This window comes from Lepidochelys olivacea (assembly GCF_965140295.1).
Source record: "Lepidochelys olivacea isolate rLepOli2 genome assembly, chromosome: 5".
Classification (NCBI taxonomy): domain Eukaryota; kingdom Metazoa; phylum Chordata; order Testudines; family Cheloniidae; genus Lepidochelys; species Lepidochelys olivacea.
The window spans coordinates 40,386,720-40,411,566 of record NC_140415.1 but is presented as its reverse complement, the minus strand read 5'-3'; the positions used below and the strand labels follow the sequence as shown (position 1 = coordinate 40,411,566).

Here is a 24,847-nt window from a genome sequence, read left to right as displayed (position 1 = left end):
TTTTTTAATTACAATTTTTTGAGTTAATCGCGTGAGTTAACTGCGATTAATCGACAGCCTTACAAATTAGGCATTGCCTCATACATTTACCTACCACAATATCTTACAAATCGGAGCGCGCACACGCAAGAACACGCACAATTTGTAAAACCATGTGGTAGGTGAATTTATTAGCCAAAGTCTAATTTAGTCTACTCCCACTTCAAGCTTGTTACAAAATTACAAAACTTTTCTCATGCTTCAATACTCCCATGAAACCCCATACAAAAAAAATCTACTATTGTGAAAACAGACTTCTTCAGAACATGCAACTGTCTCAACTCCCCAAAGCAGTTTTTCCAGGGAGAGGGAGAGCGAGAGCACAAATCTTAAACTGCTAGTACTATTCAGCACACATGGGTTAATTAGATTTTCCACTTACTCTTTGTATGTTCTTGTTTCAGGATCTTCAGTCATAACATCATGCAGCCCTTCCACAGAAATGTTAATGATGCCACAGAATTTATCTTGGATAACACTGGAAAAAAAACAGGAAAATGTTTTAGCTGGACTAGCTAAACAGGAAATTTGCTTGATAAGCATAGGGCACACCTATATTACAACGTTTTCATTATTTAATGCTCAGCTGAACACATTGTCAAGTAGCTTTTCAAAACTTTTAAAATAAATTACACAAACAGCTAAGAAGCAACTGGCAAAACAAGTGACCAAAAGTATCTAAGAGGTAAATAACTAGAAATGTAGAGTTTTTTTTTTTCCCTTTAGAAGAATGAGACTGCACTATACGTCTACCAATAACTTATACCATACAACTTTGTAGACAGTTACAAAACTGGACAAAAATTGAAGTATCTTAAATAAGGGGAAAACATTTATCATTACTATATGAGTGCAATTCATCTTTAAATTTGGAGGATAGGATTAAAACTCAAAATGATGTGCACAAACTGGAGAAATGGTCTGAAGTAAATAGGACGAAATTCAGTAAGAACAAATGCAAAGTACTCCACTTAGGAAAGAATAATCAGTTGCACACATAGAAAATGGGAATTGATTGCCTAGGAAGGAGTACTCTGGAAAGGGAGCTGGGGGTCATAGTGGATCACGAGCTAAATATAAGTCAATAGTGAAACACTGTTGCAAAAAAAGAGAACATCAATCTGGGATGTATTAGCAGGAGTGTTGTAAATAAGACACAAGAAGTAATTCTTCTGCTCTACTCCACGCTGATTAGGCTTCAACTAGAGTTCTAGGCACCACATTTCAGAAAAGATGTGGACAAATTGGAAAAAGTCCAGAGAAGAGCAACAAAAATTATTAAAGGTTTAGAAAACATGACCTGTGAGGAAGATTGAAAAAATTGGGTTTGTTTAGTCTGAAGACGAGAAGACTGAGCGGTGTGACATGGTAACAGTTTCCAGTACATAAAAGGTTGTTACAAGGAGGAGGGAGAATGTATTTTGCTCTTTTAAAAAAAGACTATGTAATCCTAAGGAAGATTAAAAATATGGGAGAAAGAGTGATACTGGGACTGATTCTAAGAAGCATGATTTCTAATAGCAATAATATATTTCACAGAATTGTACACCTGGAAGGGACCTTGAGAGGTCTTCTAGTGCAGTCCACTGCACTCAAGGCAGGACTAAGTATTACCTAGACCATACCTGATAGATGTTTGTCTAACCTACTCTTGAAATCTTCAATGACAGAGATTCCACAACCTCCCTGGGCAATTTATTCCAGTGCTTAACCACCCTGACAGGAAATTTTTCTTTATGCCCAACCTAAACCATCCTTGCTGCAATTTAAGCCCATTGCTTCTTGTCCTATCCTCAGAGGTTAAGGAGAACAATTTTTCTTAAACAACTTCTAAAATTTGCTATTACAGCAGGAGCATATCAACATTGTCTTTATGAAAGATGGCTTTGTACTAAAATACTGTATATAATACTTGTATATAAGAACAAATTGTGGCTACCCCAAAAATGCTTTCCTTCTTGAATAACAAAATTACTTAAATTTAATTTTTTAATTCAACAGTCATGTGAGAAATGAAATTCAAGAAAAATCTTGGATTTGAATGAATGAATGAATACCCTTACCAGCAATAGGCTGTTTTTACATCAAGGCCAGTAAGGACCAATATGATCTTGTTTTGACTTACTGTGTAACACAGGGCACAGAATTTCACCCAGCACATCTTTTAGAGCATCATCCAATTCTGATTTAAAGACTTTAAGTGATTGAGAATCCACAACATCCTGATAGTTAATTATCATCACTCTTAAAAAACTGTGCCTTAAATCTAGCCTGAATTTATCTAGCTTCAGCTTCCAGTCATTGTATCTTTTTATGCCTTTGTCTGCTAGATTGAAGAGCCCTCTACTAAAAGTTTAATTTTTCAAAGTTTTAGTTTGAATGAAACAGCTAAGGGAAACAAGACCTTGTACCTAGCTTTGAAGACAGCTATAAAACAGTCTTTTATACTTCATTGTGACAGGTTGATGGTAGTGACTCTCTTGTTCTATTTTAAGGCCCATTTCATCCTTTCATAGCTTGCAAATGGATTTGTTGAACTGGCCTCATAACTTTGGGAAGGGCGATATTTTGGGAAGGGCGATATTGGAAGCACGTAATACTTTATGAAACATTTTTGTCTGATACAGATACTGCAGTGCTTGCTTAGTCTCATGAAGGCACTAGAATGCTCCTATCGACTCTGCTGGAGCATCCAACCTCTTAACAAGCCACTTTAACAGCACATGGCCTACATATATACTATTCTGTTCTATACAGGTTCTTATACCGCACCTTTAACCATAATATCTGAGTACCCTCCAGTAATGCATTAAGCAATGTGACGAACATCTGTTGCTCGTTTGTTCTGTCATCTCCTCCGCAGGGGAAGATTGTGTGCAGTGGAATGTTTTACTTTGGATTTAAAAAATATATATTTACACACACATACACACAGAGCTATATGTTTATATGAGAAAAGGAAAGGCCAAAGAAATATGATTTGCTCTTAGAGTGGAAAGTAGTGAGGTTTGTGATGGTTATTAGTTCTTGTGGGAGTTCATTCTTTTGTCTTGGGCCAGTTCCCAAGAAAGGGCTATCATTATTGTAGAAAGTTCCACTGTGCCAGAAGAGCAAAGTTCACAGCCTTGGACTTTACCTTCAAACTGGGGTGGATCTTTTAGATAATCTGGGCCTCAGCCATTGAGCACCTTTAAGATAGTATGAAGACCTTGAACTTGATTCGAAATTCCATGGGAAGTCAGTGTATAGAGCGGAGGACAGGTGTGATGTGTTTGCGGTAGCCTCTGTTGCTGAGGAGACTTACCCCAGTGTTTTATACTAGCTGGAGTTTCCTAACTGTTGAATGCTTCATGCCCAGGTATATTGCAGTTGGCTTACCTCAGTTCTATCTTCTAAATATTCTATTTTATAAAGTAAAACTGTATTTAAGTGGTGGTAAAAATAATCTAAAATTGTTTTTTTTTAATTGAAGTTCTACTTTTTAATTCTTGTCAGGTTCTCATTTTACTTTCATATTTAGGATGAGAATTGCTTATAAAAGATGATAAAATGCAGCTTTCAGATTACTTATAGTTATTTGAATATGTTCTCTTTTCATCCAAAAAAGGAAGAAAATATACTACATACCTAGGAAAAATAGACACACTGCATCTAGCACTAGGATGTTTCATGTCTTTGTTTCTGAAGTTTTATAGTGAATACGTGAAAAGTTTTTAAAAACCTACTTTGATATTACTTTATTTAATCTATGATTAAATAACCATCCCGACATCAAAAGCTTTTGTCCCATCTTTCACTCAAGTCTAGAACATGTCCTCTAGGAAATGAACTTGTAACTTGGTGTTAAAACATCTAACACCAAAAATCCACATCAGTTATCAAATGCTTCAGTATGAAGCGTAGAATAGTCTAATTGTACACAAAAGGATGCAACAAGGGGACACAAGCAGGACACAGTATAGCAGATATGGCACATGGCCCAAGCATGCAAAGAACATACAGGGCTGGTTTCAACGAGTTCCTGCATTTGAATAGCTCTGGGATTCTGGAGGTGTAGACTATACCCTTTGAGCATATGACGCTCAATCAAAAGCACAAGCCATCTGGCATATATTTTCTACTGCTCTCAAGATGCATGATTCTGGGACCATTGTTGGGGTTTTGGTATCTATATATCAACAAGGGCTGGTCTATGGAAAGTACAGTTCTGCAGGACAGGCAATGGCCAACTGTAATCCACCTGATCAGGAGTCTCTTGAATGGATTATCTTAAGTGGCCAGAGTGCAAACTACATTGGGCAGCTCTCTTATTCACATTTTTGGGGGGTTTCAGTGTTTACAAAATTGGTGGCAAAAGCTCATAGGAAGGCCCACCTGAACACCTAAGCTTCAAAGGATCTGTGATTCTCCAAAACATATCAGAGAAGATTGACCATTGGGAACCTGAGATCCTGTCATCTGGAGCTAGGGTGGAAGCAAGAAGCAAGGAGTGGTATAGAGCTTTGTGGTAACATTGTTTGGTTGGAACATTCTGAAAGGGAGGAATCTGGATTATAAATTTGTTTCATCATCGTTTTCTTCCTCTTATCTGGGAGCGGAGAAAGGATCTTTCTATTACATTTATATATAAGAGAAATTATCATTTTTATTCTTTGTGCTTGCAGGATCTGGTAAAAAGATTAAAAAATGTAGACTATTGCAAAGTTGAGAGTCAGGAAATGCAGAACACTTGCCAAAAGTGGGTAAAAATTATAGTGCTCAGTAAAGATGTGTGTGACTTTTCAGCCATGGAACAAAAGGAACAAAGTTTCTTTTTCCAACTATGCCAAAACCCTTACCAAATATCAAATAATTAAACAGTTCAATTTTTTTAGAATACAAGACACATATTGAAAAAAAAACAAGTCTATGCATGGTTACCATTGTCTAAAAACAAACCTACATTAAAGATCAAGGGCAATATAAAATGTGTTATGTCTTACTCTCACTTATTCTCAAGTAAACCTCCTGCAAATCAATGTAACAAAATAAAGGATTTCCAAAATTAGCCAGTGTCTGTTCCTAGAAAGGTACTGGCAAATCAAAGTGGAAGGCCGATTCAAGACAGCACTAGGGACACTGTGTTTAAATGAGGGGTGGGCAAACTACGGCCTGCAGGCTGGATCCGGCCCCTCAGGGCTTTGGATCCAGCCCGTGGGCTTGCCACCTCTGTGCCGTTCCAGGAAATGGCTGGCACCACGTCCCTGCGGCCCTGGGGGAGGGGGGAAGAGGGCTCTGCGCAGGAATGGGGAACTGTGGTCAATGGGAGCTTCAGGGGAGGTACCCACAGGCAAGGGCAGCTTGTGGAGACCTCGGCCCACCGTCCCCCAGGGGCCACAGTGACGTGGTGCTGGCTGCTTCCCAGAGTGGTGCGGGGCCGAGGCCAGCGCGGGCAGGCAGGCAGAGAGCCTTCCCTGGACCTGCTGCGTGCTGCTGCCACCCTGGAGCTGCTCCAGGTAAGCAGTGCTGGGCCGGAGACCGCACCCTGAACCCCTCCTGCAACCCAACCCCGAGCCCCCTGCTGCACCCCGCACTCCCTCCTGCACCCAAACCCCCTGCCTTGAGCCCCCTGCCACACCCCACCTGCAGCCCAACCTCCTGCCCTGAGCCCCCGCCGCATTCTGCCTTCACCTCTCCTGCACCCCAACCCCCTTCCCTGAGCCCCCTCATACATCCCACCCCCCTCCTCTGCCCCAACCCCTTGCCCTGAGCCCCTTCCTGAACACCGCACCCCCTGCCCCAGCCCTACATTTATGGCCCTGCATGCAATTTCCCCACGCCAATGTGGCCCTCGGGCCAAAAAGTTTGCTCACCCCTGGTTTAAATGAACTTTTCTTTCAAAATTAAACAATTAATATTGTCTATAGTAGGATTTTAATACAGAAAAAAGTAAGCATCTAGGCCAGACCCTTCTCCTCTTATTCCATATAGTTCTATTTCAGCCAATAAAAATACTTTTATTACTAGCCGGTGGTGCTTTCATGATAATCGCATTTCCCTCATTATTCAGAGCACAACTTTTCTCTGGAATCCTGTGAAAAAGACTTAGGATCCAGCACCGCTGGTTTATATCTCCTGTTAGTAAGGACTGTAGGACCCAGCTCCAACGCTCCATAAACACTATTTTAATTGGTGGAAGGGCCTGTCTGCAAGTAAAAATTTATGCTATAATTAAAATTACACCAGGATGTAGTATGTGTACTTGTGACATGTTTAGGTTTACAGCTCTTGTTTTAACATATATTTACTTTCTCAGAATAAAAATGGAAGTGAGATGTAGCATCCAAATGGTGTGGGTTCCAGGGAAAATATTATAAATGTTTGCCCTTTCTCTACTCCACCAACCAAGCTATTCACAATTTTTTATTATTCTAATAAGTTTGTGCAAAAATTCAGCTTCACCATATCAACAACATACCAAACTACTGTAGACAAAATTCTGCCACCATCGTTTTAATAAAACACATACCCCGAAGAATCAAAAAGTGGGTACTCAACCACATTGCCCCTGCCCCTAAAGTGTATATCCTGTTAGTCTGTCAGAAAGGGAGTTGTCAGATCACCACCTTGGTGGGGGGGAGGGGGGAAGGAGGAGGGAGAGGGACGAGATGGATTGGGAAACTGGAATCTTTGCTTCCCTTTCTTGAAGATCAGGAGGAAAAGTACAGAGGTGAAATCTTCAGTGCTCTTCCACAACGGCCCAGAGGATCGATGTAGGAACTGATAAGTCAATGGGGAAGAACATTCAGATTACTTCCCTATTGGCCAAGGGTAGCAGAGGTGGCAAGGGTAGATTAAAACATCACTCTTTTTCTCCATGGGCTAGGAGGATGGGAATAACTCCAGAAATACACCACAATGAATATAATTCTTTTCATTTACTAAAATAGCATTTGAATTAAAAAATATTAAATGTGAATATTGGAAAATTAATGCATGCTTCCTTTAATAAAAAAATACACCCACCCCCACCCCCAGCCTGATTCCAAACCTCATATCAACATTGGCAGGATTTTTGGGTGCTCAGCACTTCGAAAAATCAGACCAATGGTATTTTTCATTTGACAATGGAATTTTTTTCTCAAAACTGCTTCCATATCAACACCATCTTTGTAGTATCTTTAAGAAAATGTAATGAAGAATTTCACTAACTGTGGTCAGTGGAATGCTTGTGGTCCACAAAGCACTTGTTGGTCACATGGAACTGGTTTCTCCTCATTTCCAACTAATAAATCACATAGAGAAACAGCCTAAAATTACATTAAATAATTATCTAATATCACTTGTGCATGTAAGCAATGGCTGTAGCTGCCTCAGGAATGTTACGCAATCAAAAATGAGAGGGCAGTCTGATTTTCAGGGGTTGCTGTATTAAAATGTAACCTATACTCTGAAACAGTGGGAACCCCTGATCTAAGGAACAAATGTATAAAAACTGAAAAGCATGGTCCATATGATCCCTTCTGTTATAAGAAAAGCCACATGAATTTCTCTAACCTAGGACATTATATTGATCCTTTACTATTAAGTACAGACATATAAAATGTTACAGACTGTTTAGGAAGACGGAAATTTTTTAAAAAATCCACTCATTTCATATTCTGTAATTGTTACCAACCCCACAAGAAAACCTACCACCACCAGATCAGTGAATTCTATATAAGAACCAGAATGCGACAATAAGCACAATGGGGCAAGAAGAAAGCTAAGATGTTAGATAGCTCTGTTTCAGCTTCAATGACCATGATATATAAATCTCATTTTAAATCTGAATCCAAGGCAGTAAGCATTTTCCATGCTTTCCTCCTCTCTAAATACATGTGCATATTATGCTTAACATCTCTATAGCACACAGAGTTGTAAAAGTATCCTTCTAATGCCAAATAAGCCAATTGGTTGAAACAAGGTCATGTGACCCATAGTAGCTGTTGCCTTAGTAGCATATCAGTGATTCATTTTTAAACTTAAAATAGATGACCTAAAATAGAGAAGTCTCATTAAAGGATGCTGATGCTGCACCACATTTAATACAAAGAAATCATGGGTCAGACACTCAGCTATAGCAATGAGTATATAGTGCAGCGTAGGTTGAGAGCACAGGTTTGAAGGTAGTGGAAAGCTTGTTTTTGCACTGGGGCTGTTGTGAACAGGAGCAGTCCTCAATAGCAGCTTAGAGTAACCTGAGAAGCTGAAACTGCAGCTGGGGATCAATCTAACATAGAGGAATCTCAGACATGTGCCCTATGCTGCCAGCAGGAAAGTGGGATGATACAGGAGCCCTTTGGTGGTTCTATGCCTTTATAGCAGTGGTTTTCAAACTTTTTTTCTGGGGACCCGGTTGAAGAAAATTTTTGATGCCTGCGACCCAATGGACCTGGGGTTGAGGGGTTTGAGGTGCAGGAGGGGCTCTGGGTTTGGGGGGATCTCAAGGCTGGGGCAAGGGGTTGAGGTGCAGGAGGGAGTCAGGGCTTTGGGCTGGGGGTGCAGGCTCTGGGGTGGGGCTGGGGATGAGGGGTTGGGGGTGCAGGAAGGGGTTCCAGGTTTGGGGGGGTGGGGAGGGCTCAGGGCTGGGGCAGGGGCGTGGGGTTGGGGTGTGGACTTACCTCTGGTGGCTCCTGGTCAGCGGCACAGTCAGGATGCAGAGGCAGGCTTCCTGCCTGTCCTGGCACCGCAGACTGTGCTGTGCCCCAGAAACAGCCAGCAGCAGGTCTGGCTCCTAAGCAGAGACATGCAAAAGTGGCTCCGCACAGCTCTCGCCCACAGCACCGTCCCTGCCAGCTCCCATTGGCTGGGAGTGCAGAGCCAGTGCTTGGGGCGCGGCAGCGCGCGAAGCCAGACCCCCTGCTGGCCGCTTCTGGGGAGCGGCGCGATGTCGGAACAGGTAGGCACTAGCCTGCCTTAGCTGGGCAACACTGCCGACGGCACTTTTAACATCCCGGTCGGCGGTGCTCACCAGAACCACTCGGGTCCCTGGGTGCTGAGCAAGGTGACCCAGTGCCTTACATGCCACGACCCAGTACTGAGTCGCGACCCGAACTCTGAAAAACACTGCTTTAGAGGATGCCCTTTGCACTTTGTGGTGATCGTCCCATGGCAGACTGACCAGAATCTACTGGCAGCATGATGAAAAAGGGATGTGCAACACTAAAGGATCTTAAAAAGAAAAGGAGTACTTGTGGCACCTTAGAGACTAACAAATTTATTTGAGCATAAGCTTTCGTGAGCTACAGCTCACTTCATCGAATGCAAGCTCACAAAAGCTTATGCTCTAATAAATTTGTTAGTCTCTAAGGTGCCACAAGTACTCCTTTTCTTTTTGAGAATACAGACTAACACGGCTGGTACTCTGAAAATAAAGGATCTGGCTCTATAGTTGAACAACATGAATTCATTTCACATTTGGGAACACATTTTCAAACACTGGTCTCCATTTTTACTGGCGCAAAACTATAGGCACAAATATTGTGCTTGTAGATTTGGTTGCTTCGATACATAAATGATCTACATTTCTGGGCACATACCTATGGATGCAAAACTGCACTTACAAAAATGGAGACCCAGTTTAGGGTTGGCTGAAAATCTGACCCTAAATTAGTAATTGTGACAAACTTTTATACCTACCTTTTTTAGTGCTATCATTCACATTGTTTGGGGAAGAAAACATCAAATAAATATAGCCCCAAAATAAAAGAAAATTAAAACAGTTTAAAACACACCCCAGGCTACCAGCAGACATAATCAAACAATATGCTGAGTAAAAATAAATAGCTAAAACAGATGCAAGGTACGAATTAAAAACTAATTTACATTTATTCAAGATGAATCCTGATCTTAAGAGTTAGATCTCTGGTACTGGCTGAGACAAAGTCATTTCACCTTGTGATTCAAAACGGACCACTCAGCCAAGGCTATCTAATAATACGGCACTTTTAATTAAAAAAATCTTAAATGGGATGATGAATGATACATAAACTGGCATTTACAAGTTTATAGGAAAAAAAATATTAACCTTGGGATGAAAAAATACCTCCTACTAAGCAATAATTATCTAGGCCTCTGATGCTGGATATTATGAAGTCCTTTTTTCAACGTACAGGAAAATTTATTTCTCTATATACCCTATTTTCCAGTTAGTGTGATATGCAGAGAGAAGATATATACATACATGAACAAAGAATATACAGTTCACTTCTGTTTATTCACATGGCCTGGGAGGATGGTGATATATTTGGGGCGCAGGGGGAAGGGGAGGATGACCACGGGCATAGCCACACGTAAGCTTATGTGGGTGCAGCTTGTGTCCATGTGGGAGCAGAGAAGAGGCAGGAAGTGGTAAGACCCTGTGTGCCAGGTCACAATGCCACTCAAACATGGCCTGGCCACCGCTCCGTTATGACAACAGGGTAGTGGTTCTACCTTTCCACTATACAGCTCTGGTTACTGCTTCCCCATTGGCTGAAGCGTGCCTCAACCCATCCATGGCCCTGGGTGGGTGGCAGATGTTGGCTACAATCAGATTAGCTATGGGAGATGGGAGCCCATGGGAAAGGAGTAACCAGAGCTAGGTACTAAGGGGCAGAGTCCCTCTTTTGCATGAGTGTGAGAGAAGTGGTTGCACCAAGGAGTGGTCTTGAGACCTGGTAAACAGGCTCGTGCTGCCAGTCCCAGGCTTTGTTCCATTCCCCATCAATACAAGCTCCATCTCTAGCCAATGCCACCCAGCTTAGGTTACCTCCTTTCCTATTGCTGGAGGCCCTGCCCTCATCCATTGCTGGGTGGGCACCCTGGCCAAAACTTGATTGGCTTTCAGCTTCCAAACAATCAGAGCCTGTGTTGATCAGGAAGCAGAGATGTGTAGAATGATATGAGGTGGCAGCATTTCTACTAGAAGACTATGCCCCTTGGCAACCTGGCTCAATCTTAAAAAAATAAAATAAAAAATCTAGGGCTGAGACCCCTCCATAACTGCCATCACTTTAAGAACTGTGGCTGGTGCTCAGATTTGGGTGGGCCTGGGTGCTAAGACCCACCCAACCCACTCGTGACTATACCACAGAGGCAGAGATAGATTTAGGGAGGCTGAGCACCCTCTAGTCTTAGCCACCTGCTGCCTATGCCTGGGGGACAGCCAAAACTTTTGGATAACTGGGCATTTGGATAAATGGAAATGTTATTAACTAACATAGGGGGACATACTGTGGATTCGGATAACTATGATTTTTGGATAGAGAATTTGGATAATTAATTATACTGTATATATTGTTTTAATATACATACTATACACACTGTAACAATTACTCCGAATATTAGCAACGTATATTTTGTATTTAAATACAAATAATGTATAGTTTATTTTGCCTGTTTCTCAGAAGATTTAACCTAATCCAAGTTAAATGAAAAGGAATGCTCATCCCTTTTGTTTTCTGCTCCATTTCAGATAGTCATTTTGAATTACTAGTCACATATTAAGAGACTATCTTCCTAAGAGAACCATTTTCTCACACAAATATTTCAGTTTCATGATGCTGACAACAACAATCACCATCAGTTTTGCTTACTCATTTACAAGCTATTTTATGTTGCTTCTATTAAAAATAATAAATATTTGAAAAGAACAAAACCTTTTAAAAGCATAGTTTTAGCTTCTCACACAGGGTGAACACTCATTTTTAGCTACAGGAGTTATGAATGAAGGATTCCCTCATATGGGGACAGAGTAGAATGAGATTTGTCCATGACACAGATTTAAGATTCAAATGACCATATAGCTATTAAAAGTTAAGAAATTTTGTGACATTTGGAGTAAGAATCATGATATCAGTTCCAAATTATAGCATTTTCTACAAAGCCATCAATCAGTTAACTGAACAGAGAAATTTCAACTATTTTTAAGAGAATTTAATACACTTGATTTCTTGACATTTCAAACCATAATAGATTCAACATCAAAAGTCTAGCTGAGTAAGTTACAATACCGAATGTTCAAACAAGATGACTTGTGCCTGACTTTCAGGCATTGTTCGTTTGATAAGCCTAATTTGGTCCAATTCTGAACTTCTCACTGGATTTTGAGGTAGGGACTGAACTGGGTCAGTTACATTGTATCTACCAGCCTCGTAAAAACTGCAGTACTCTATTCCCTTTTCCACTGAGTCTCCCAGCATCTTCAGCTTCTGTCTAAACTGGACGATTTTATAGATTAGAAAAAGGATCACAGCACAAGCCAAAATGAAAAAGGCTAATAAAATGTCAAATGCCTGATTCAGTTTCTCCATCTGCTGTGTACAGATTAGAGATGTTTTTAAGGATACAGATGCAGCATCTGGAGGAAATACACTTTTCTGTTCCATGGTCAAGTTAACTGGCACAATCTGTGCAGCTGTTTGCACTGGTAATACTGATAACACTGTTGTTGCTTCTGATGGATTCCCAGCAGCATATTCTTCATAAAGAAATTGACTGGCAGATGTGGTTGGAGCTCTTCCCCAGAAAGTAACATGTTTAGTTCCAGCGTTTTCCAAACGTACAAGTGTATCATATTTGGTTACCATATGCCATGCCATCACTAAAGTGGTGGTGCTATGATGGATACCTACAGATGCTACACTCCAGGAGGTTTCTGGATTAGTGGTAGTGATAGCACAATTTGTAAATTCGGTCCATTTAACATAATGTAAAGGTCTACCACGCAATCTTGAGGGATTTTGACAATGGATTTTGACAGAGATTGACGAGGATGCTAGCCAATTACGTAGCCCAAGCAGTGTGCAGCTACAGTTCCAAGGGTTGTTATTTGCCTGTAGATGAGTTAGTGAAACCAAAGGCTTGAGCACTTTCGGCTGCAAATAGGTAAGGTTATTAGATGCTAGATTTAGAATCTTCAAAGAAGATCCCATTTTTTCAAATGTATTATCACCAATACTAACTATTTTATTCTTGTCTAGTTGCAGGTACATTAAATTATGCAACAAAGTAAAAGTGTTGGAATTTACATGTTCTAAATCATTATGGCTTAAAATTAACTTTTTAAGGTTATCTAATCCAGCAAATCCATTCATGACAATACTTTTTATTTTTGCACTTTTCAAAGACAGATATTCAAGCCTGACAAGTCCTTTAAATGCAAATGGATGTATTGACCCCACAGGGTTGTGAGACAAGAAAAGTCTTTCTAGATTTTTAAGTATTCCAATGGCCTTTGATGGCACGTGTGTTAAATTATTACCTTCAAGGTACAAATACACAAGGTTTCCAAGGTGATGAAATGCTGTATCTGATATCCGTGAAATCTTATTGTTGGCTAGGTTAAGCGTTTGAAGACTAATCATTCCCAAGAAAGTGCCACTTCCAAGGATACTGAGGCGATTTCTTTTAAGTGTTAAGTATCGAACTGAAATAAGACCACTAAATAATCCTCTAGGAACAAAAGATATTTGATTATTCTGAAGGTATAAACAATGAAGATCTGAAAGCCCTTCAAATATTCCTGGATCCAAACGTTTTATGTGATTATTATTTAGATGTAAGTAGCACAGTTCACTAAGTTCAACAAAAGCCTTTGGATGCACATATGAAATGCTGGAATTATCCAAATAGAGCACAGCAAGCTTCTGAAGGCCTGTTAATTCATTTGGAATTACATGCGATATATTATTTCCACTGAGGTATACAAGTACTGTACTTTTTGGAAAGTTCTTTGGAATGCTTGAAAGACCTAAGTTACGACAGTTAACTTGTTTCCCAGTACAGAGCTGGCAGATGGATGGACAGCCAAGTACCTCTTTCTGGAGCAGCAACAAAAGAAAACAGTTAAGGATATGGAGGAATACTCGTGTGCAGGGTACAGAACTTTGAAGTCCACACACATCCCTGTCTTTGGCTTTTCCAGTCATCTCTGACTTAGCTATTAGAGATAAAAAAAATCAAATTTGTAAATATTGCTCATTTAAAGTTCTAAGATTCTATTCGTATAATTTTAAAAAACAGATGCAACTCTTTGTGATATTTTTAATATTCTCAGACAATATGCCATATAAATGAACAAACAGTACTTTTAAATACTGTATTCTACATCTTCTCTCTTTGGACACTAAATAGTTAAACATCATAAAGATTATACTGCTTCTTAGGCAATTACCCTATATTAGAAGGGCACTAAAATAGAGTAAAAGAATGGTAAAATGAATACGCTTGCCAAGCTAGTTGAAATATATTTAATCAGTTATCATTTCAAAGATTTAAAAGCAACTAATTCTGTCATAACAATGGTTTTCAGTAAATTCAACACATTGCAAATTCTTTTCCTTATTTTTATATATTTGAAAATGCCTAGTTTTAAAGCTTTACTGGCATTCATAAAGAAATACTTACTGACTTATTTTATACATTGAAACAAGTTTCTTTTCATCCATAACCTTTCATTCCCGTTTTGAATTTTACTTTCAAGTGAGCCCAGTTAAGGTCAAAATATATACAAAAAAAAAAAAAGTCTTACCGCAAACCACAACTTCATATTATCGGTTGGCTTGTGAGGCAGTTCATTTGATTTACTTACAAGTTTACTTTTTAGACTTGCTATAAGACTTTTGTTAGCAACATTCCGGTTTATCAGAGCACTCACTTTTTGCCCTAGGATTTGCAACTGTTCACTCAGGAAACAGTCTTCCTATAGGCTCTTCCACAGTGAGTGGTTAAAAAGAGGTTACCATGGATACAGGAAATAGTGAGACAGGAAGTCATTTTATCTGTGCTTCTAAAGTATTGTTGGAAAGGAAATCTCAGCTATTTATTTCTAAAAAACCCAGAAATAAATTTACTTGTTGTAGTACATAGCCGTTACAGTTCATACATGCTTACTTTTTAAAAACTGGTGGTGCACATTAAGAGTTGCATGTCAGATGGCTAGGTAGATCTAAATATTACAGAGTAAAACTTATCTATTGTGATAACACACATCGTAATCGTAAAAGTTATTTTCACAAACAGAAAACAAATCATTTTAAGCATTTACACAGTTCACTGACTACAGAGAAAAGTTGTTCCTAATGCAAACAACATAATTAATGTACTCTTACCAAGTAAGAAAGTACTGTCTATAAAAGGGGACTTGGGCTGTGATCTCATCAGGTGTCACAAATTAAGCAAAATCAGGTCTGGTCAGTATTTGGATGGAAGAACAACGAAATCTTAGATTGTGTAGGAAATGGTGTGGTGAGACAATAGAAAGCAATATTTTATCTAAGTCATTTTTTGAACTTGATCCAGCATATCATAACATGCCATTATGTTGCTGGGGGTGTCCGATGCAATTTTCAAAAGCACGCAAGTGACTTTCAATGAGATATGTGCTACTAAATCACTTAGGTGCTTCTGAAAATACTACGCATCATCTTTGGGAGGTATACAAACGGAAGTTGTGAAATCTTGCGATAATTAAAAGATCTTGTGATAATTACTGTTAAACTGGAAATCTCTGCATCCATGTTCCAGCCAAAATTAATATGACTGCCTAAAATTCTCCCTGCAGCTTCAACTGGAGAAGTTATTCTTGTCCCCTCTTAAAACATAGTTTTGTAGTTATGTATGTAGAATTCATGACATATCTCACATATAACTTTTTATGTTTCAGCAGCAATTCAGTCATCCCTATGATAAGCAGGGCTGGTAGCACCGCCCGATATTAAGGTTGCCTGACACTTCCCACATGATTCAGTTGCTTAAAGCTTTCCCAAACTGCAGTGTTATGGCTGAAATTTTCCATGCTGCATATCTGCCTGACGCTGAACTTTTTTGGGGGAAAAATTCAGTTAAAACAGTTCTGCTATTTCCATGAATGAGGTTAGGGATAAACGCATTGCTTTGTCCATATTAAAACACGCTGGTAACTTTTTCTTTGAGGATATCTAATGTCCCCTTGCTTTGGAACAGGGACTTAAAGTTGGCTGGGGAGGGAGGGCTTTGGCTCAGAGATGTGTGTGTTTGCCATCGCTGTGAAAATCCACTCAAATTTGGCCAAATAATAAATAAGCCTCTGAAAAATATCACTTCACACATGATCTCTGAAGAGTCTGTCCTTATTGAGAATGCATATTACATACAAAAACACTGTGCTAATAACATTAAGGCTGCAAAGTCAAACACTCAAAAGTCAGAAAACTGCCAAAATTAGGTTGCTTGTTGAACCTTAATTTGCTCCTCTGTCAATGTGCATTAAGATAATCTTTATTTACATGATTGTGCGCTATTTTTCTATAGGACTTTGCCTCATTTAGTGCACAAGATGGATAATATTCTCTGAATGGATATCTAGTCACTATTCCATTTTATCCGCCTCATTCAATGTATGTCCCCATGTCTTATTTACTGCATAGTATTTAAAACCTGCACTGAATAAAAAATTATTAAATTTCCTCAGAGGCTTTTCTATGACACCCAGAACCATTCACAAACATTAATGAATTTATCTTTACAACACCTCTCCAATGTAAGATATTATCCCCACTTTACAGATAAGAAATTGAACCATAGGAAGATTAAGAACAAATTTTTCAAGCATCCATTAACTTTGGGAGCCCAACTTGAGAGGCCTAAGGGCCTGATTTTTCAACGCATGCAACATTTTATAAGCATTTTATTCACCTAGAACCATATTGACCCAACATGGGTCATCAGCAGAAATAGGAACTTTAGATCCACAGACCTTTACCATTTGAGCTAACAAGTAGCAGTAGTAAGTTATCTTCTATGTGGCTCAGCTACCAAAGGTGGCTTTGACAGTAAGTTTCACAGCTATTTGCTAAACAGCACCAGAATCAACTCAAGTCAATTGCAGATTCTGGATGTTAGCATGCTCTAGCTATTATAGATCCTTCTGCCTGTTTCTGGCCTCAGACTGCTCCTATCCCTTCCCTGGTTCCTACTTCTTTCCCCCCCTTGACTCCTCACTCCTTTGCATTCTAGTCAGGCTGCTTTCTCCTTTTCCTCCTTGCAGCTAGGAGGGGAGAATTTATAGCATGGAAGAGAGAGTCTCCCTGCTTTCAGTTCTGGCATGTGGCACCACAACTGCTCTTGGCAGCTAGAATGAGCAATTCCAGGAAAAGTCCTGCCCAGTCCCTGAATCTCCAGAACAGACTACACAGTCCCTCTGTGGGGATGTCCTGTCTGCACTCCGGTTATCACACAAAAGTTGTGTGGCAATGGAGGATTCTCAGTGCAGATGAGTCTTTGGAATATAATGCTGCCTACCTCTAACAAACCTCTACAGTGGATGGGCAAACTGTAATTTTTCAGCAAAAACAACAAGGAGTACTTGTAGCACCTTAGAGACTAACAAATTTATTTGGGCATAAGCTTTTGTGGGTTAAAACCCATTTCATCAGATGCATGGAGTGGAAAATACAGTAGGCAGGTATATATACACAGTACCTGAAAAGATGGGAGTTGCCTTACCAAGTGGGGGGTCAGTGCTAATGAGACAATTCAATTAAAGTGGAAGTGGGCTATTCTCAACAGTAGAATACCAAGGGAGGAAAAATCACTTTTGTAGTGGTAATGAGGCCAATGTAATCAGGGTAGTCCATTTCAAACAGCTGACAAGAAGGTGTGAGTAACAGTAGGGGGAAATTAGTATGGGGAAATTAATTTTGGGTAGATTTTCATGGGGACATCAAAGGGCAAATGCTCAATATCATGGTGAAACCCCCAGACAAATTTCAAGTTTCTGCTCCAATACCTGGATGCACTAAAGCCTCTCAATGAAATGGTTGTTAAAAAAATCAACCAACCAACCAAGCAACCAACCACAACCAAACACAGACAAAACAACATACTTTTCCCTAACTTTGTTCTCAGAAACCACTGAACCGTCTTTGCTAAAACTTTACAAAAAATCATCCCAAGGCACACATCTGGCAGGGAAAATTTAAGCCCTAAATTTGGCAAGGTTGTAAGCAATTGAACATAATGTCTTATAATGGAAACACCTTAACTACAGGTGTCATAAATATAAAGGGAAGGGTAAACCCCTTTGAAATCCCTCCTGGCCAGGGGAAAGCTCCTCTCACCTGTAAAGGGTTAAGAAGCTAAAGGTAACCTCGCTGGCACCTGACCAAAATGACCAATGAGGAGACAAGATACTTTCAAAAGCTGGGAGGAGGGAGAGAAACAAAGGGTCTGTGTCTGTCTGTAGTCGTCTTGGCCAGGGACAGAACAGGAATGGAGTCTTAGAACTTTTAGTAAGTAATCTAGCTAGGTATGTGTTAGATTATGATTTCTTTAAATGGCTGAGAAAAGAATTGTGCTGAATAGAATAACTATTTCTGTCTGTGTATCTTTTTTGTAACTTAAGGTTTTGCCTAGAGGGGTTCTCTATGTTTTTGAATCTAATTACCCTGTAAGATATCTACCATCCTGATTTTACAGGGGGGATTTCTTTATTTCTATTTACTTCTATTTTTTTATTAAAAGTCTTCTTGTAAAACACTGAATGCTTTTTCATTGTTCTCAGATCCAAGGGTTTGGGTCTGTGGTCACCTATGCAAATTGGTGAGGCTTTTTATCCAACATTTCCCAGGAAAGGGGGAGTGCAAGTGTTGGGAGGATTGTTCATTGTTCTTAAGATCCAAGGGTCTGGGTCTGTAGTCACCTAGGCAAATTGGTGAGGCTTTTTACCAAACCTTGTCCAGGAAGTGGGGTGCAAGGTTTTGGGAAGTATTTTGGGGGGAAGGACGCGTCCAAACAGCTCTTCCCCAGTAACCAGTATTAGTTTGGTGGTGGTAGCGGCCAGTCCAAGGATAACGGGTGTAATATTTTGTACCTTGGGGAAGTTTTGACCTAAGCTGGTAAAGATAAGCTTAGGAGGTTTTTCATGCAGGTCCCCACATCTGTACCCTAGAGTTCAGAGTGGGGGAGGAACCGTGACAACAGGTGTTGCTACCAGCCTCGCCTATAAAAAAAAGGTATTTTTGGCATAAAAATGCTGACATGGAGATAACTTCCAGCCACTTTAAACTCTGCTCCAAACTGCATTATTCATCTCAGTAAGGTTATGCTAAGTATATGTATAGTCAATGTATATACAAGCTTAAAGGGTTGATTTATCATCTTTCCTACATGTTTGCTTCATAAAATTATGGACGTTTCTTTGCAGAAGGTAAATTGGTACAAATTCTTTGTAGAAGGCCAAATTATTTCCATTACTTTAACAGAGTAACATCCTCAGAGATTTTTAACCTGGGATTTTCAACAATCCTTCCCCTCTGTATGAAATTTTGGTTTCCTAAGGTTTGTCACCCTTTTAAATAATCCCAACACTGCAAATGGAACAGATGAAACAGCATTCCAGCTGCACAGAATGTTGCTGACAGATCCTTAGTATGCCCAATCAGTGGGCATTTGTATAGAAGCTTTTGTAGAGTACATAGTAAACACTGAATAACAATGAAGTGGGTTTTAGCCCACGAAAGCTTATGAGCAAATACATTTGTTAGTCTCTAAGGTGCCACAAGTACTCCTCGTTTTTTAATGATTTCTTATGTTTCTTGTCCCTTCAGTGAGCATATAGATCTTTTGCAGCAATTTGTAGTAGTAATGTAGTTTGCCATTTTAGTACAAATTGTCTTTTGTGCTTAATTTCACAGCTGTTGTAACTAAACAACCAGTAGTACCAAAAGTTAATTTCAAACTATTTTTTGGAGAGGATTAAAAAAGTAACTGTCACTTTTTTTGAAACACGGCAATTCCAACATAAATGGAATGTACATGAAAAAGAAGTTAGAATGTCTTGTTAATTCATGGACAGAGCACTGCAAATGTCATGTACACACCAACTGAGTAGTCTGCAAATGATAGTGTGTGGTTGCAACAGCTTGCTCATACACTGTCATTTGCAAGATCTGGACTTAAAACAACACTACCTATAAAAATAGCCAAAGGCCTACATTTTTCATTTTCACCTTATAAAAGCAGTAATGGCCTTGTAACAGAGTATCTCTTGGACAAATAAATGGCTGGAGCAAACAGGCTGAGGCAAAATGAACTATGCCCACCTAGCCTTTTATCCCAACTAAATGCACCATGGTTTGGTCATTATTGCTGAAGTAATTACTCTGATTTTGCAATCTGTATTTTGGATTTTTTTTCCAGATTTATTTCTCAATTTAGCAAATATTATTTATACAGTGCCATAAATATGCATGATATGTTACTGACAAAAAGTACAATACTTGCCCTGAAAATCTTTCAATCTTGAGTGTTAGTTCTGCAAGCTGTTTTGTAATGACAGATGCTAACACAAATTTCTAGGGAAGCAAAAATTAGAATGTCCAAATCTAGTAGAATAGCGGCAAGGCCATATTCATAAAATGCATGCTGTGCTTCTTTTGTACATTAGAAGCAAACACTGTCTTGTTGTCTTTAAAAGAAAACCATAAATTACTGTCTGAAATTATCTTGTTGTGCATAGGCATAACAATAATTCTATTTTAACATTACAGGTAAAACATAGCTCCTTTTGGGTTTTACTTTCCAAATTCCACTTAAGCACATTGCAGAATTCCCCATCAGAGAGTATAAAGAGTGGGGCAACCCCAACTGTCTCGCAGTTCCTTTGCCTATTACAGAATCCAGGTTTTAAAGGACTTCACAGTAGTGGGAAAGGATGCTGGGTCATTGAATATTTATGGAAAATGCATCTTGAAAAACAGTAATTACTTTTTTAGTAATTACACGGCTGCTACTCTGAATTACCAGCAGGAGAGTGAGTTTGTGTGTGTATGGGGGTGGGGGGATGTGAGAACCTGGATTTATGCAGGAAATAGCCCAGCTTGATTGTCATGCACATTGTGTAAAGAGTTGTCACTTTGGATGGGCTATCACCAGCAGGAGAGTGAATTTGTGTGGGGGGGTGGAGGGTGAGAAAACCTGGATTTGTGCTGGAAATCACTTTAGATAAGCTATTACCAGCAGGACAGTGGGGTGGGAATAGGTATTGTTTCATATTCTCTGTGTATATATAAAGCCTGCTGCAGTTTCCACGATATGCATCTGAGGAAGTGAGCTGTAGCTCACGAAAGCTTATGCTCTAATAAATTGGTTAGTCTCTAAGGTGCCACAAGTCCTCCTTTTCTTTTTGCGAATACAGACTAACACGGCTGCTACTCTGAAACCAGTAATTACTTTAAGGCAATTAACCGTTTCTTCTTTAAGTGCTTGTCCGTATGTATTCCACTCTTGGTAACGCACAAGTAATAACCTAATTTTTAAGAAGGGGGTGCTCAGACTCTAGCGAAATAGTGATTATAAGACAGCTCTGCCAAAGTGGGAATCAGATCTTATTGCCTCTATTAAGGAGTAAAGTTTTGTAAATGTACGTACCAAACCACATATTGCTGTCCTACAGATTTCTAACTTTGCAAAGTTTCAGAGTAGCAGCTGTGTTAGTCTGTATCCGCAAAAGGAAAAGGAGTACTTGTGGCAGCTTAGAGGCTAACAAATTTATTTTAGCATAAGCTTTCGTGAGTGAAGTGAGCTGTAGCTCACGAAAGCTTATGCTCAAATAAATTTGTTAGTTTCTGAGGTGCCACAAGTACTCCTTTTCTTTTTAAGACTGCAAAGTTTCTCAAAGAAGATGGCAAAGCTGCCAAATCCCTGATGGAAAGGGCTGTAATTCTTCATGGTGGATCTAAGCTAGTTAAATCACAGCATGTCTTAATGCGTGTAGAAATCCAATTAGATAATTTCTGGGTCAGTATAACCTGACTTTTTAACCTATCTGTGTAAACGACAAAGTTCCCAGGGGAGGGAAGCACCCTAAAAGGCCTAGTCCAGTCTACATAAAAAGACAGTGTCTGAAAGGGTGTGCAGTCTGGCTTCCCCCCTTTTGCTGGAATGAGGTTTATGGAAGATGACAAGTAGGTGTAGCAATTGGTTGAGAAGGAAGTCACAACCTACCTTTGGTAAAAATTTTGAATGAGGTGTCAAGTACATAGAGAGGTCCTAATGAAACACAGTGTAGAGAGGTCCTGTGATAAGTGCTTTTATTTCTCCTACCCTTCCAGCAGATGTTATTGTTACTAGGAAATCTGTTTTGATGGATAGGCAGAAAAGGAAATTTGTAGCTAGGAGCTCAGATGGTGAATGCATCAATCTGGTCAGCATTAATATCTCAAGGAAGGGGTGGCTGCCCAAGACTTCATATGCATAAGGCATTTCAGGAATCTAACAAGTGTAGGGTGTGAAAATACTCAATTGCAGGATAGTTAGCTGTATTGCTGCCACGTGGTCCTTTAAGAAGCTCATAACTAGTCCGGAATTGAATAGGTAGTCCTCAATAGCAGGTATTGGAGCCTCAGTCAGAGATAACTGATGTTAGAATTACCAAAATTTATAATGTCAATGAGACCAAAAGAGCTGCTGGAGCAGCTTCATGAACCCTGATGGGATAGAAACCAATTAAGGGAAAGAGACAATATGGAGGCAAAACCCCCTGAAACATGTAATAGAGATTACACAAAGACTGTGGTTTTGAAGGCACTGGAGAGCTATTTAGCACAGACCATAACAGTAGGCAGTGCTGTAATTCAAAGAGCCTAGGATCTCAGGAGTGGGAGATTTAGAAACCTGGGATCAATAACGTCCTGCCATCCATGATTTCATGAAGCTGTGCTCCTCATCTCTTGATTTTTCTCTACAATCCAGGAGAAAAAGAAGGTGGACATTTGTGAATTCTCTCCAAACCATGACAGGAATCAGCTTCTATGCTTCCTGAAACAGGAAGTAAGAAACAGAGATAAGTCCTGAATTGTTCAAAATTTTTGGGAAATATGGGAGGGCACACTGGAACTCAGACTTATCTCTAGTGAAATGGTTTGATCAGAAATGGGGAAGTGCTAAACTTGCACGTAGGAGAATTAGAATTAGTTTCCTCCTATTTCCTACTGGAAATGCCATATTCCAGTATGGTATTTGGATTACCCTGTTTTTCCTGTTTATGGATTGGTGTAGAAGAGACAAAAAATTATGCTTATTAAATTGATATTACTGATTCTTAATACAAAATATCCATGGGTGTAACTGTAAATAAAGAGATCAGTGTTACCAAAAAAGAGTCTTTAAATGTATTATTCCAAAGGAAAAATTTTAGCAACATGCAAAGAAGATTCCAAAAAAATTTCAAAAATGCCTACATGACTTAGCTTCTCAAGTCCCATTTTCAAAAGCAATTTAGGGCTTGTCTACACAAACATATAGTTTGTGGCAAGATGGGGTGTAAATCAACCCTGCACTGGCCTGCCATGCACTAACTGTCCATGTGGACCCTGCTGATGTACACTAACAGTTCCTTAATATGCTTTAATCTATCCCACTTGGCAATGGGGTAGTAGACATCAGCAAGGTCTACACAGACAGTCAGTGTGCAGCAGGTTAGTATGAAGTAGATTCCCATCCCAGCTTGGCGTGAACTAAGTGTTCATGTAGACAAGCCCTTAGGCATTTAGGAGTCTAAGTCTCATTAAAAATTAGTGAAATGCCTATAAAAGCCTTCAATATCTTCAGTCTCATTTTATTTTAAAAAATGTATAACATATCTGCAGCATCACAAGAAAAAAAACAACCCTGAAATAATAACCAAGAAGTCACTGAATTATGGTTTTGTGGTTAAGGTGTTGAACTGAGATTCTGGAGATCTGGGTTCAAATCCTGTCTCTGCCACAGGCACCACTGTGGCCCCGAGTAAACCACTTACATCACTCTGTCTCTGTTCCCCATCTGCAAAATGGGGACAATAATGCTTCCTTTCTCTCACCATTTGTTTTGTCTTGTCCATTTACATCGTAAGATCTTTGGGACAAAGACTGTCTTTCACTTTGTACATTCAGCACTGAACACCGTAGGCCCCTGATCTTGGTTGGGACCTCTAGGTGCTACCACAACAGTTATTGTACTGCAATAGTATTTGATGATAATTAATTCCTTAGGAAAGAAGGTGCAAGCGGGGAGAGAACAAAAATGTACCCACCATGAGGTTGGTACACAACTGAAATAGCTGCTTCTCAAAATCTTAGGTCCCTCTCAAGAAACAACATTCATAAATGGCTGAAAACCACACTTTGGTAAATTAAAAAAAAAAATCACAACTTTTAAAAGAATTATCCCAAATAATGTGACGCTAGATCACTGCATTTCAACTTATTACTGATCTTGTTCTCCAATGGTAATGGAAATGTCAAGTCTTATACGTTAATAAATAACATTTATTTTCAATGCTGTGGTGACTTCCACCTAAATATGCTCACATTACAACTGGATAAAAATTACTAATGTCATTGAATTTTACATGTTAAAAATTAATGTCAGAAGGCATAAACAATGCATATAAATTACTACAATACCTGTTTCAGAGTAGCAGCATTGTTAGTCTGTATCTGCAAAAAGAAAAGGAGTACTTGTGGCACCTTAGAGACTAACCAATTTATTTGAGCATAAGCTTTCGTGAGCTACAGCTCACCTCATCCGATACATGCAGTGGAAAATACAGTGGGGAGATTTTATATACACAGAGAACATGAAACAATGCGTGTTACCATACTCACTATAACAAGAGTGATCAGGTAAGGTGAGCTATTACCATCAGGAGGAAAAAAATACAAAAACAAAAAAAACCCCTTTTGTAGTGATAATCAAGGTGGGCCATTTCCAGCAGTTGACAAGAACGTGCACAGGTTCTTGTCAGCTGCTGGAAATGGCTCACCTTGATTATCACTACAAAAGG

General features: G+C 39.5%; 2 protein-coding genes across 7 annotated transcripts in view; both read right to left on the bottom strand.

Moving 5' to 3' along the window:
* Positions 1-24,847, bottom strand: part of IPO11 (importin 11) — a 297,144-nt gene that overhangs the window by 24,595 nt on the left and 247,702 nt on the right. For all 6 annotated transcript variants that reach the window (XM_084627945.1, XM_084627946.1, XM_084627942.1 and 3 more), the window contains exon 29: positions 422-517. In XM_084627945.1, the coding sequence (XP_084484071.1) occupies positions 422-517 (96 nt within the window). The remainder of the gene's footprint in view (positions 1-421; positions 518-24,847) is intronic.
* LRRC70 (leucine rich repeat containing 70) lies at positions 11,442-14,722 on the bottom strand. Its single transcript, XM_084627952.1, has 2 exons — positions 14,573-14,722; positions 11,442-13,981 (listed from the first exon to the last, which is right to left on the bottom strand). The coding sequence occupies exon 2, from the start codon at positions 13,968-13,970 to the stop codon at positions 12,045-12,047; it is 1,926 nt and encodes a 641-aa protein (XP_084484078.1). The 5' UTR covers positions 13,971-13,981; positions 14,573-14,722; the 3' UTR covers positions 11,442-12,044.

What these genes read in the sequence shown, in the direction of transcription:
- LRRC70 (XM_084627952.1), bottom strand. Translation starts at nt 13,970, where the DNA reads ATGACTGGAAAAGCCAAAGACAGGGATGTGTGTGGACTTCAAAGTTCT.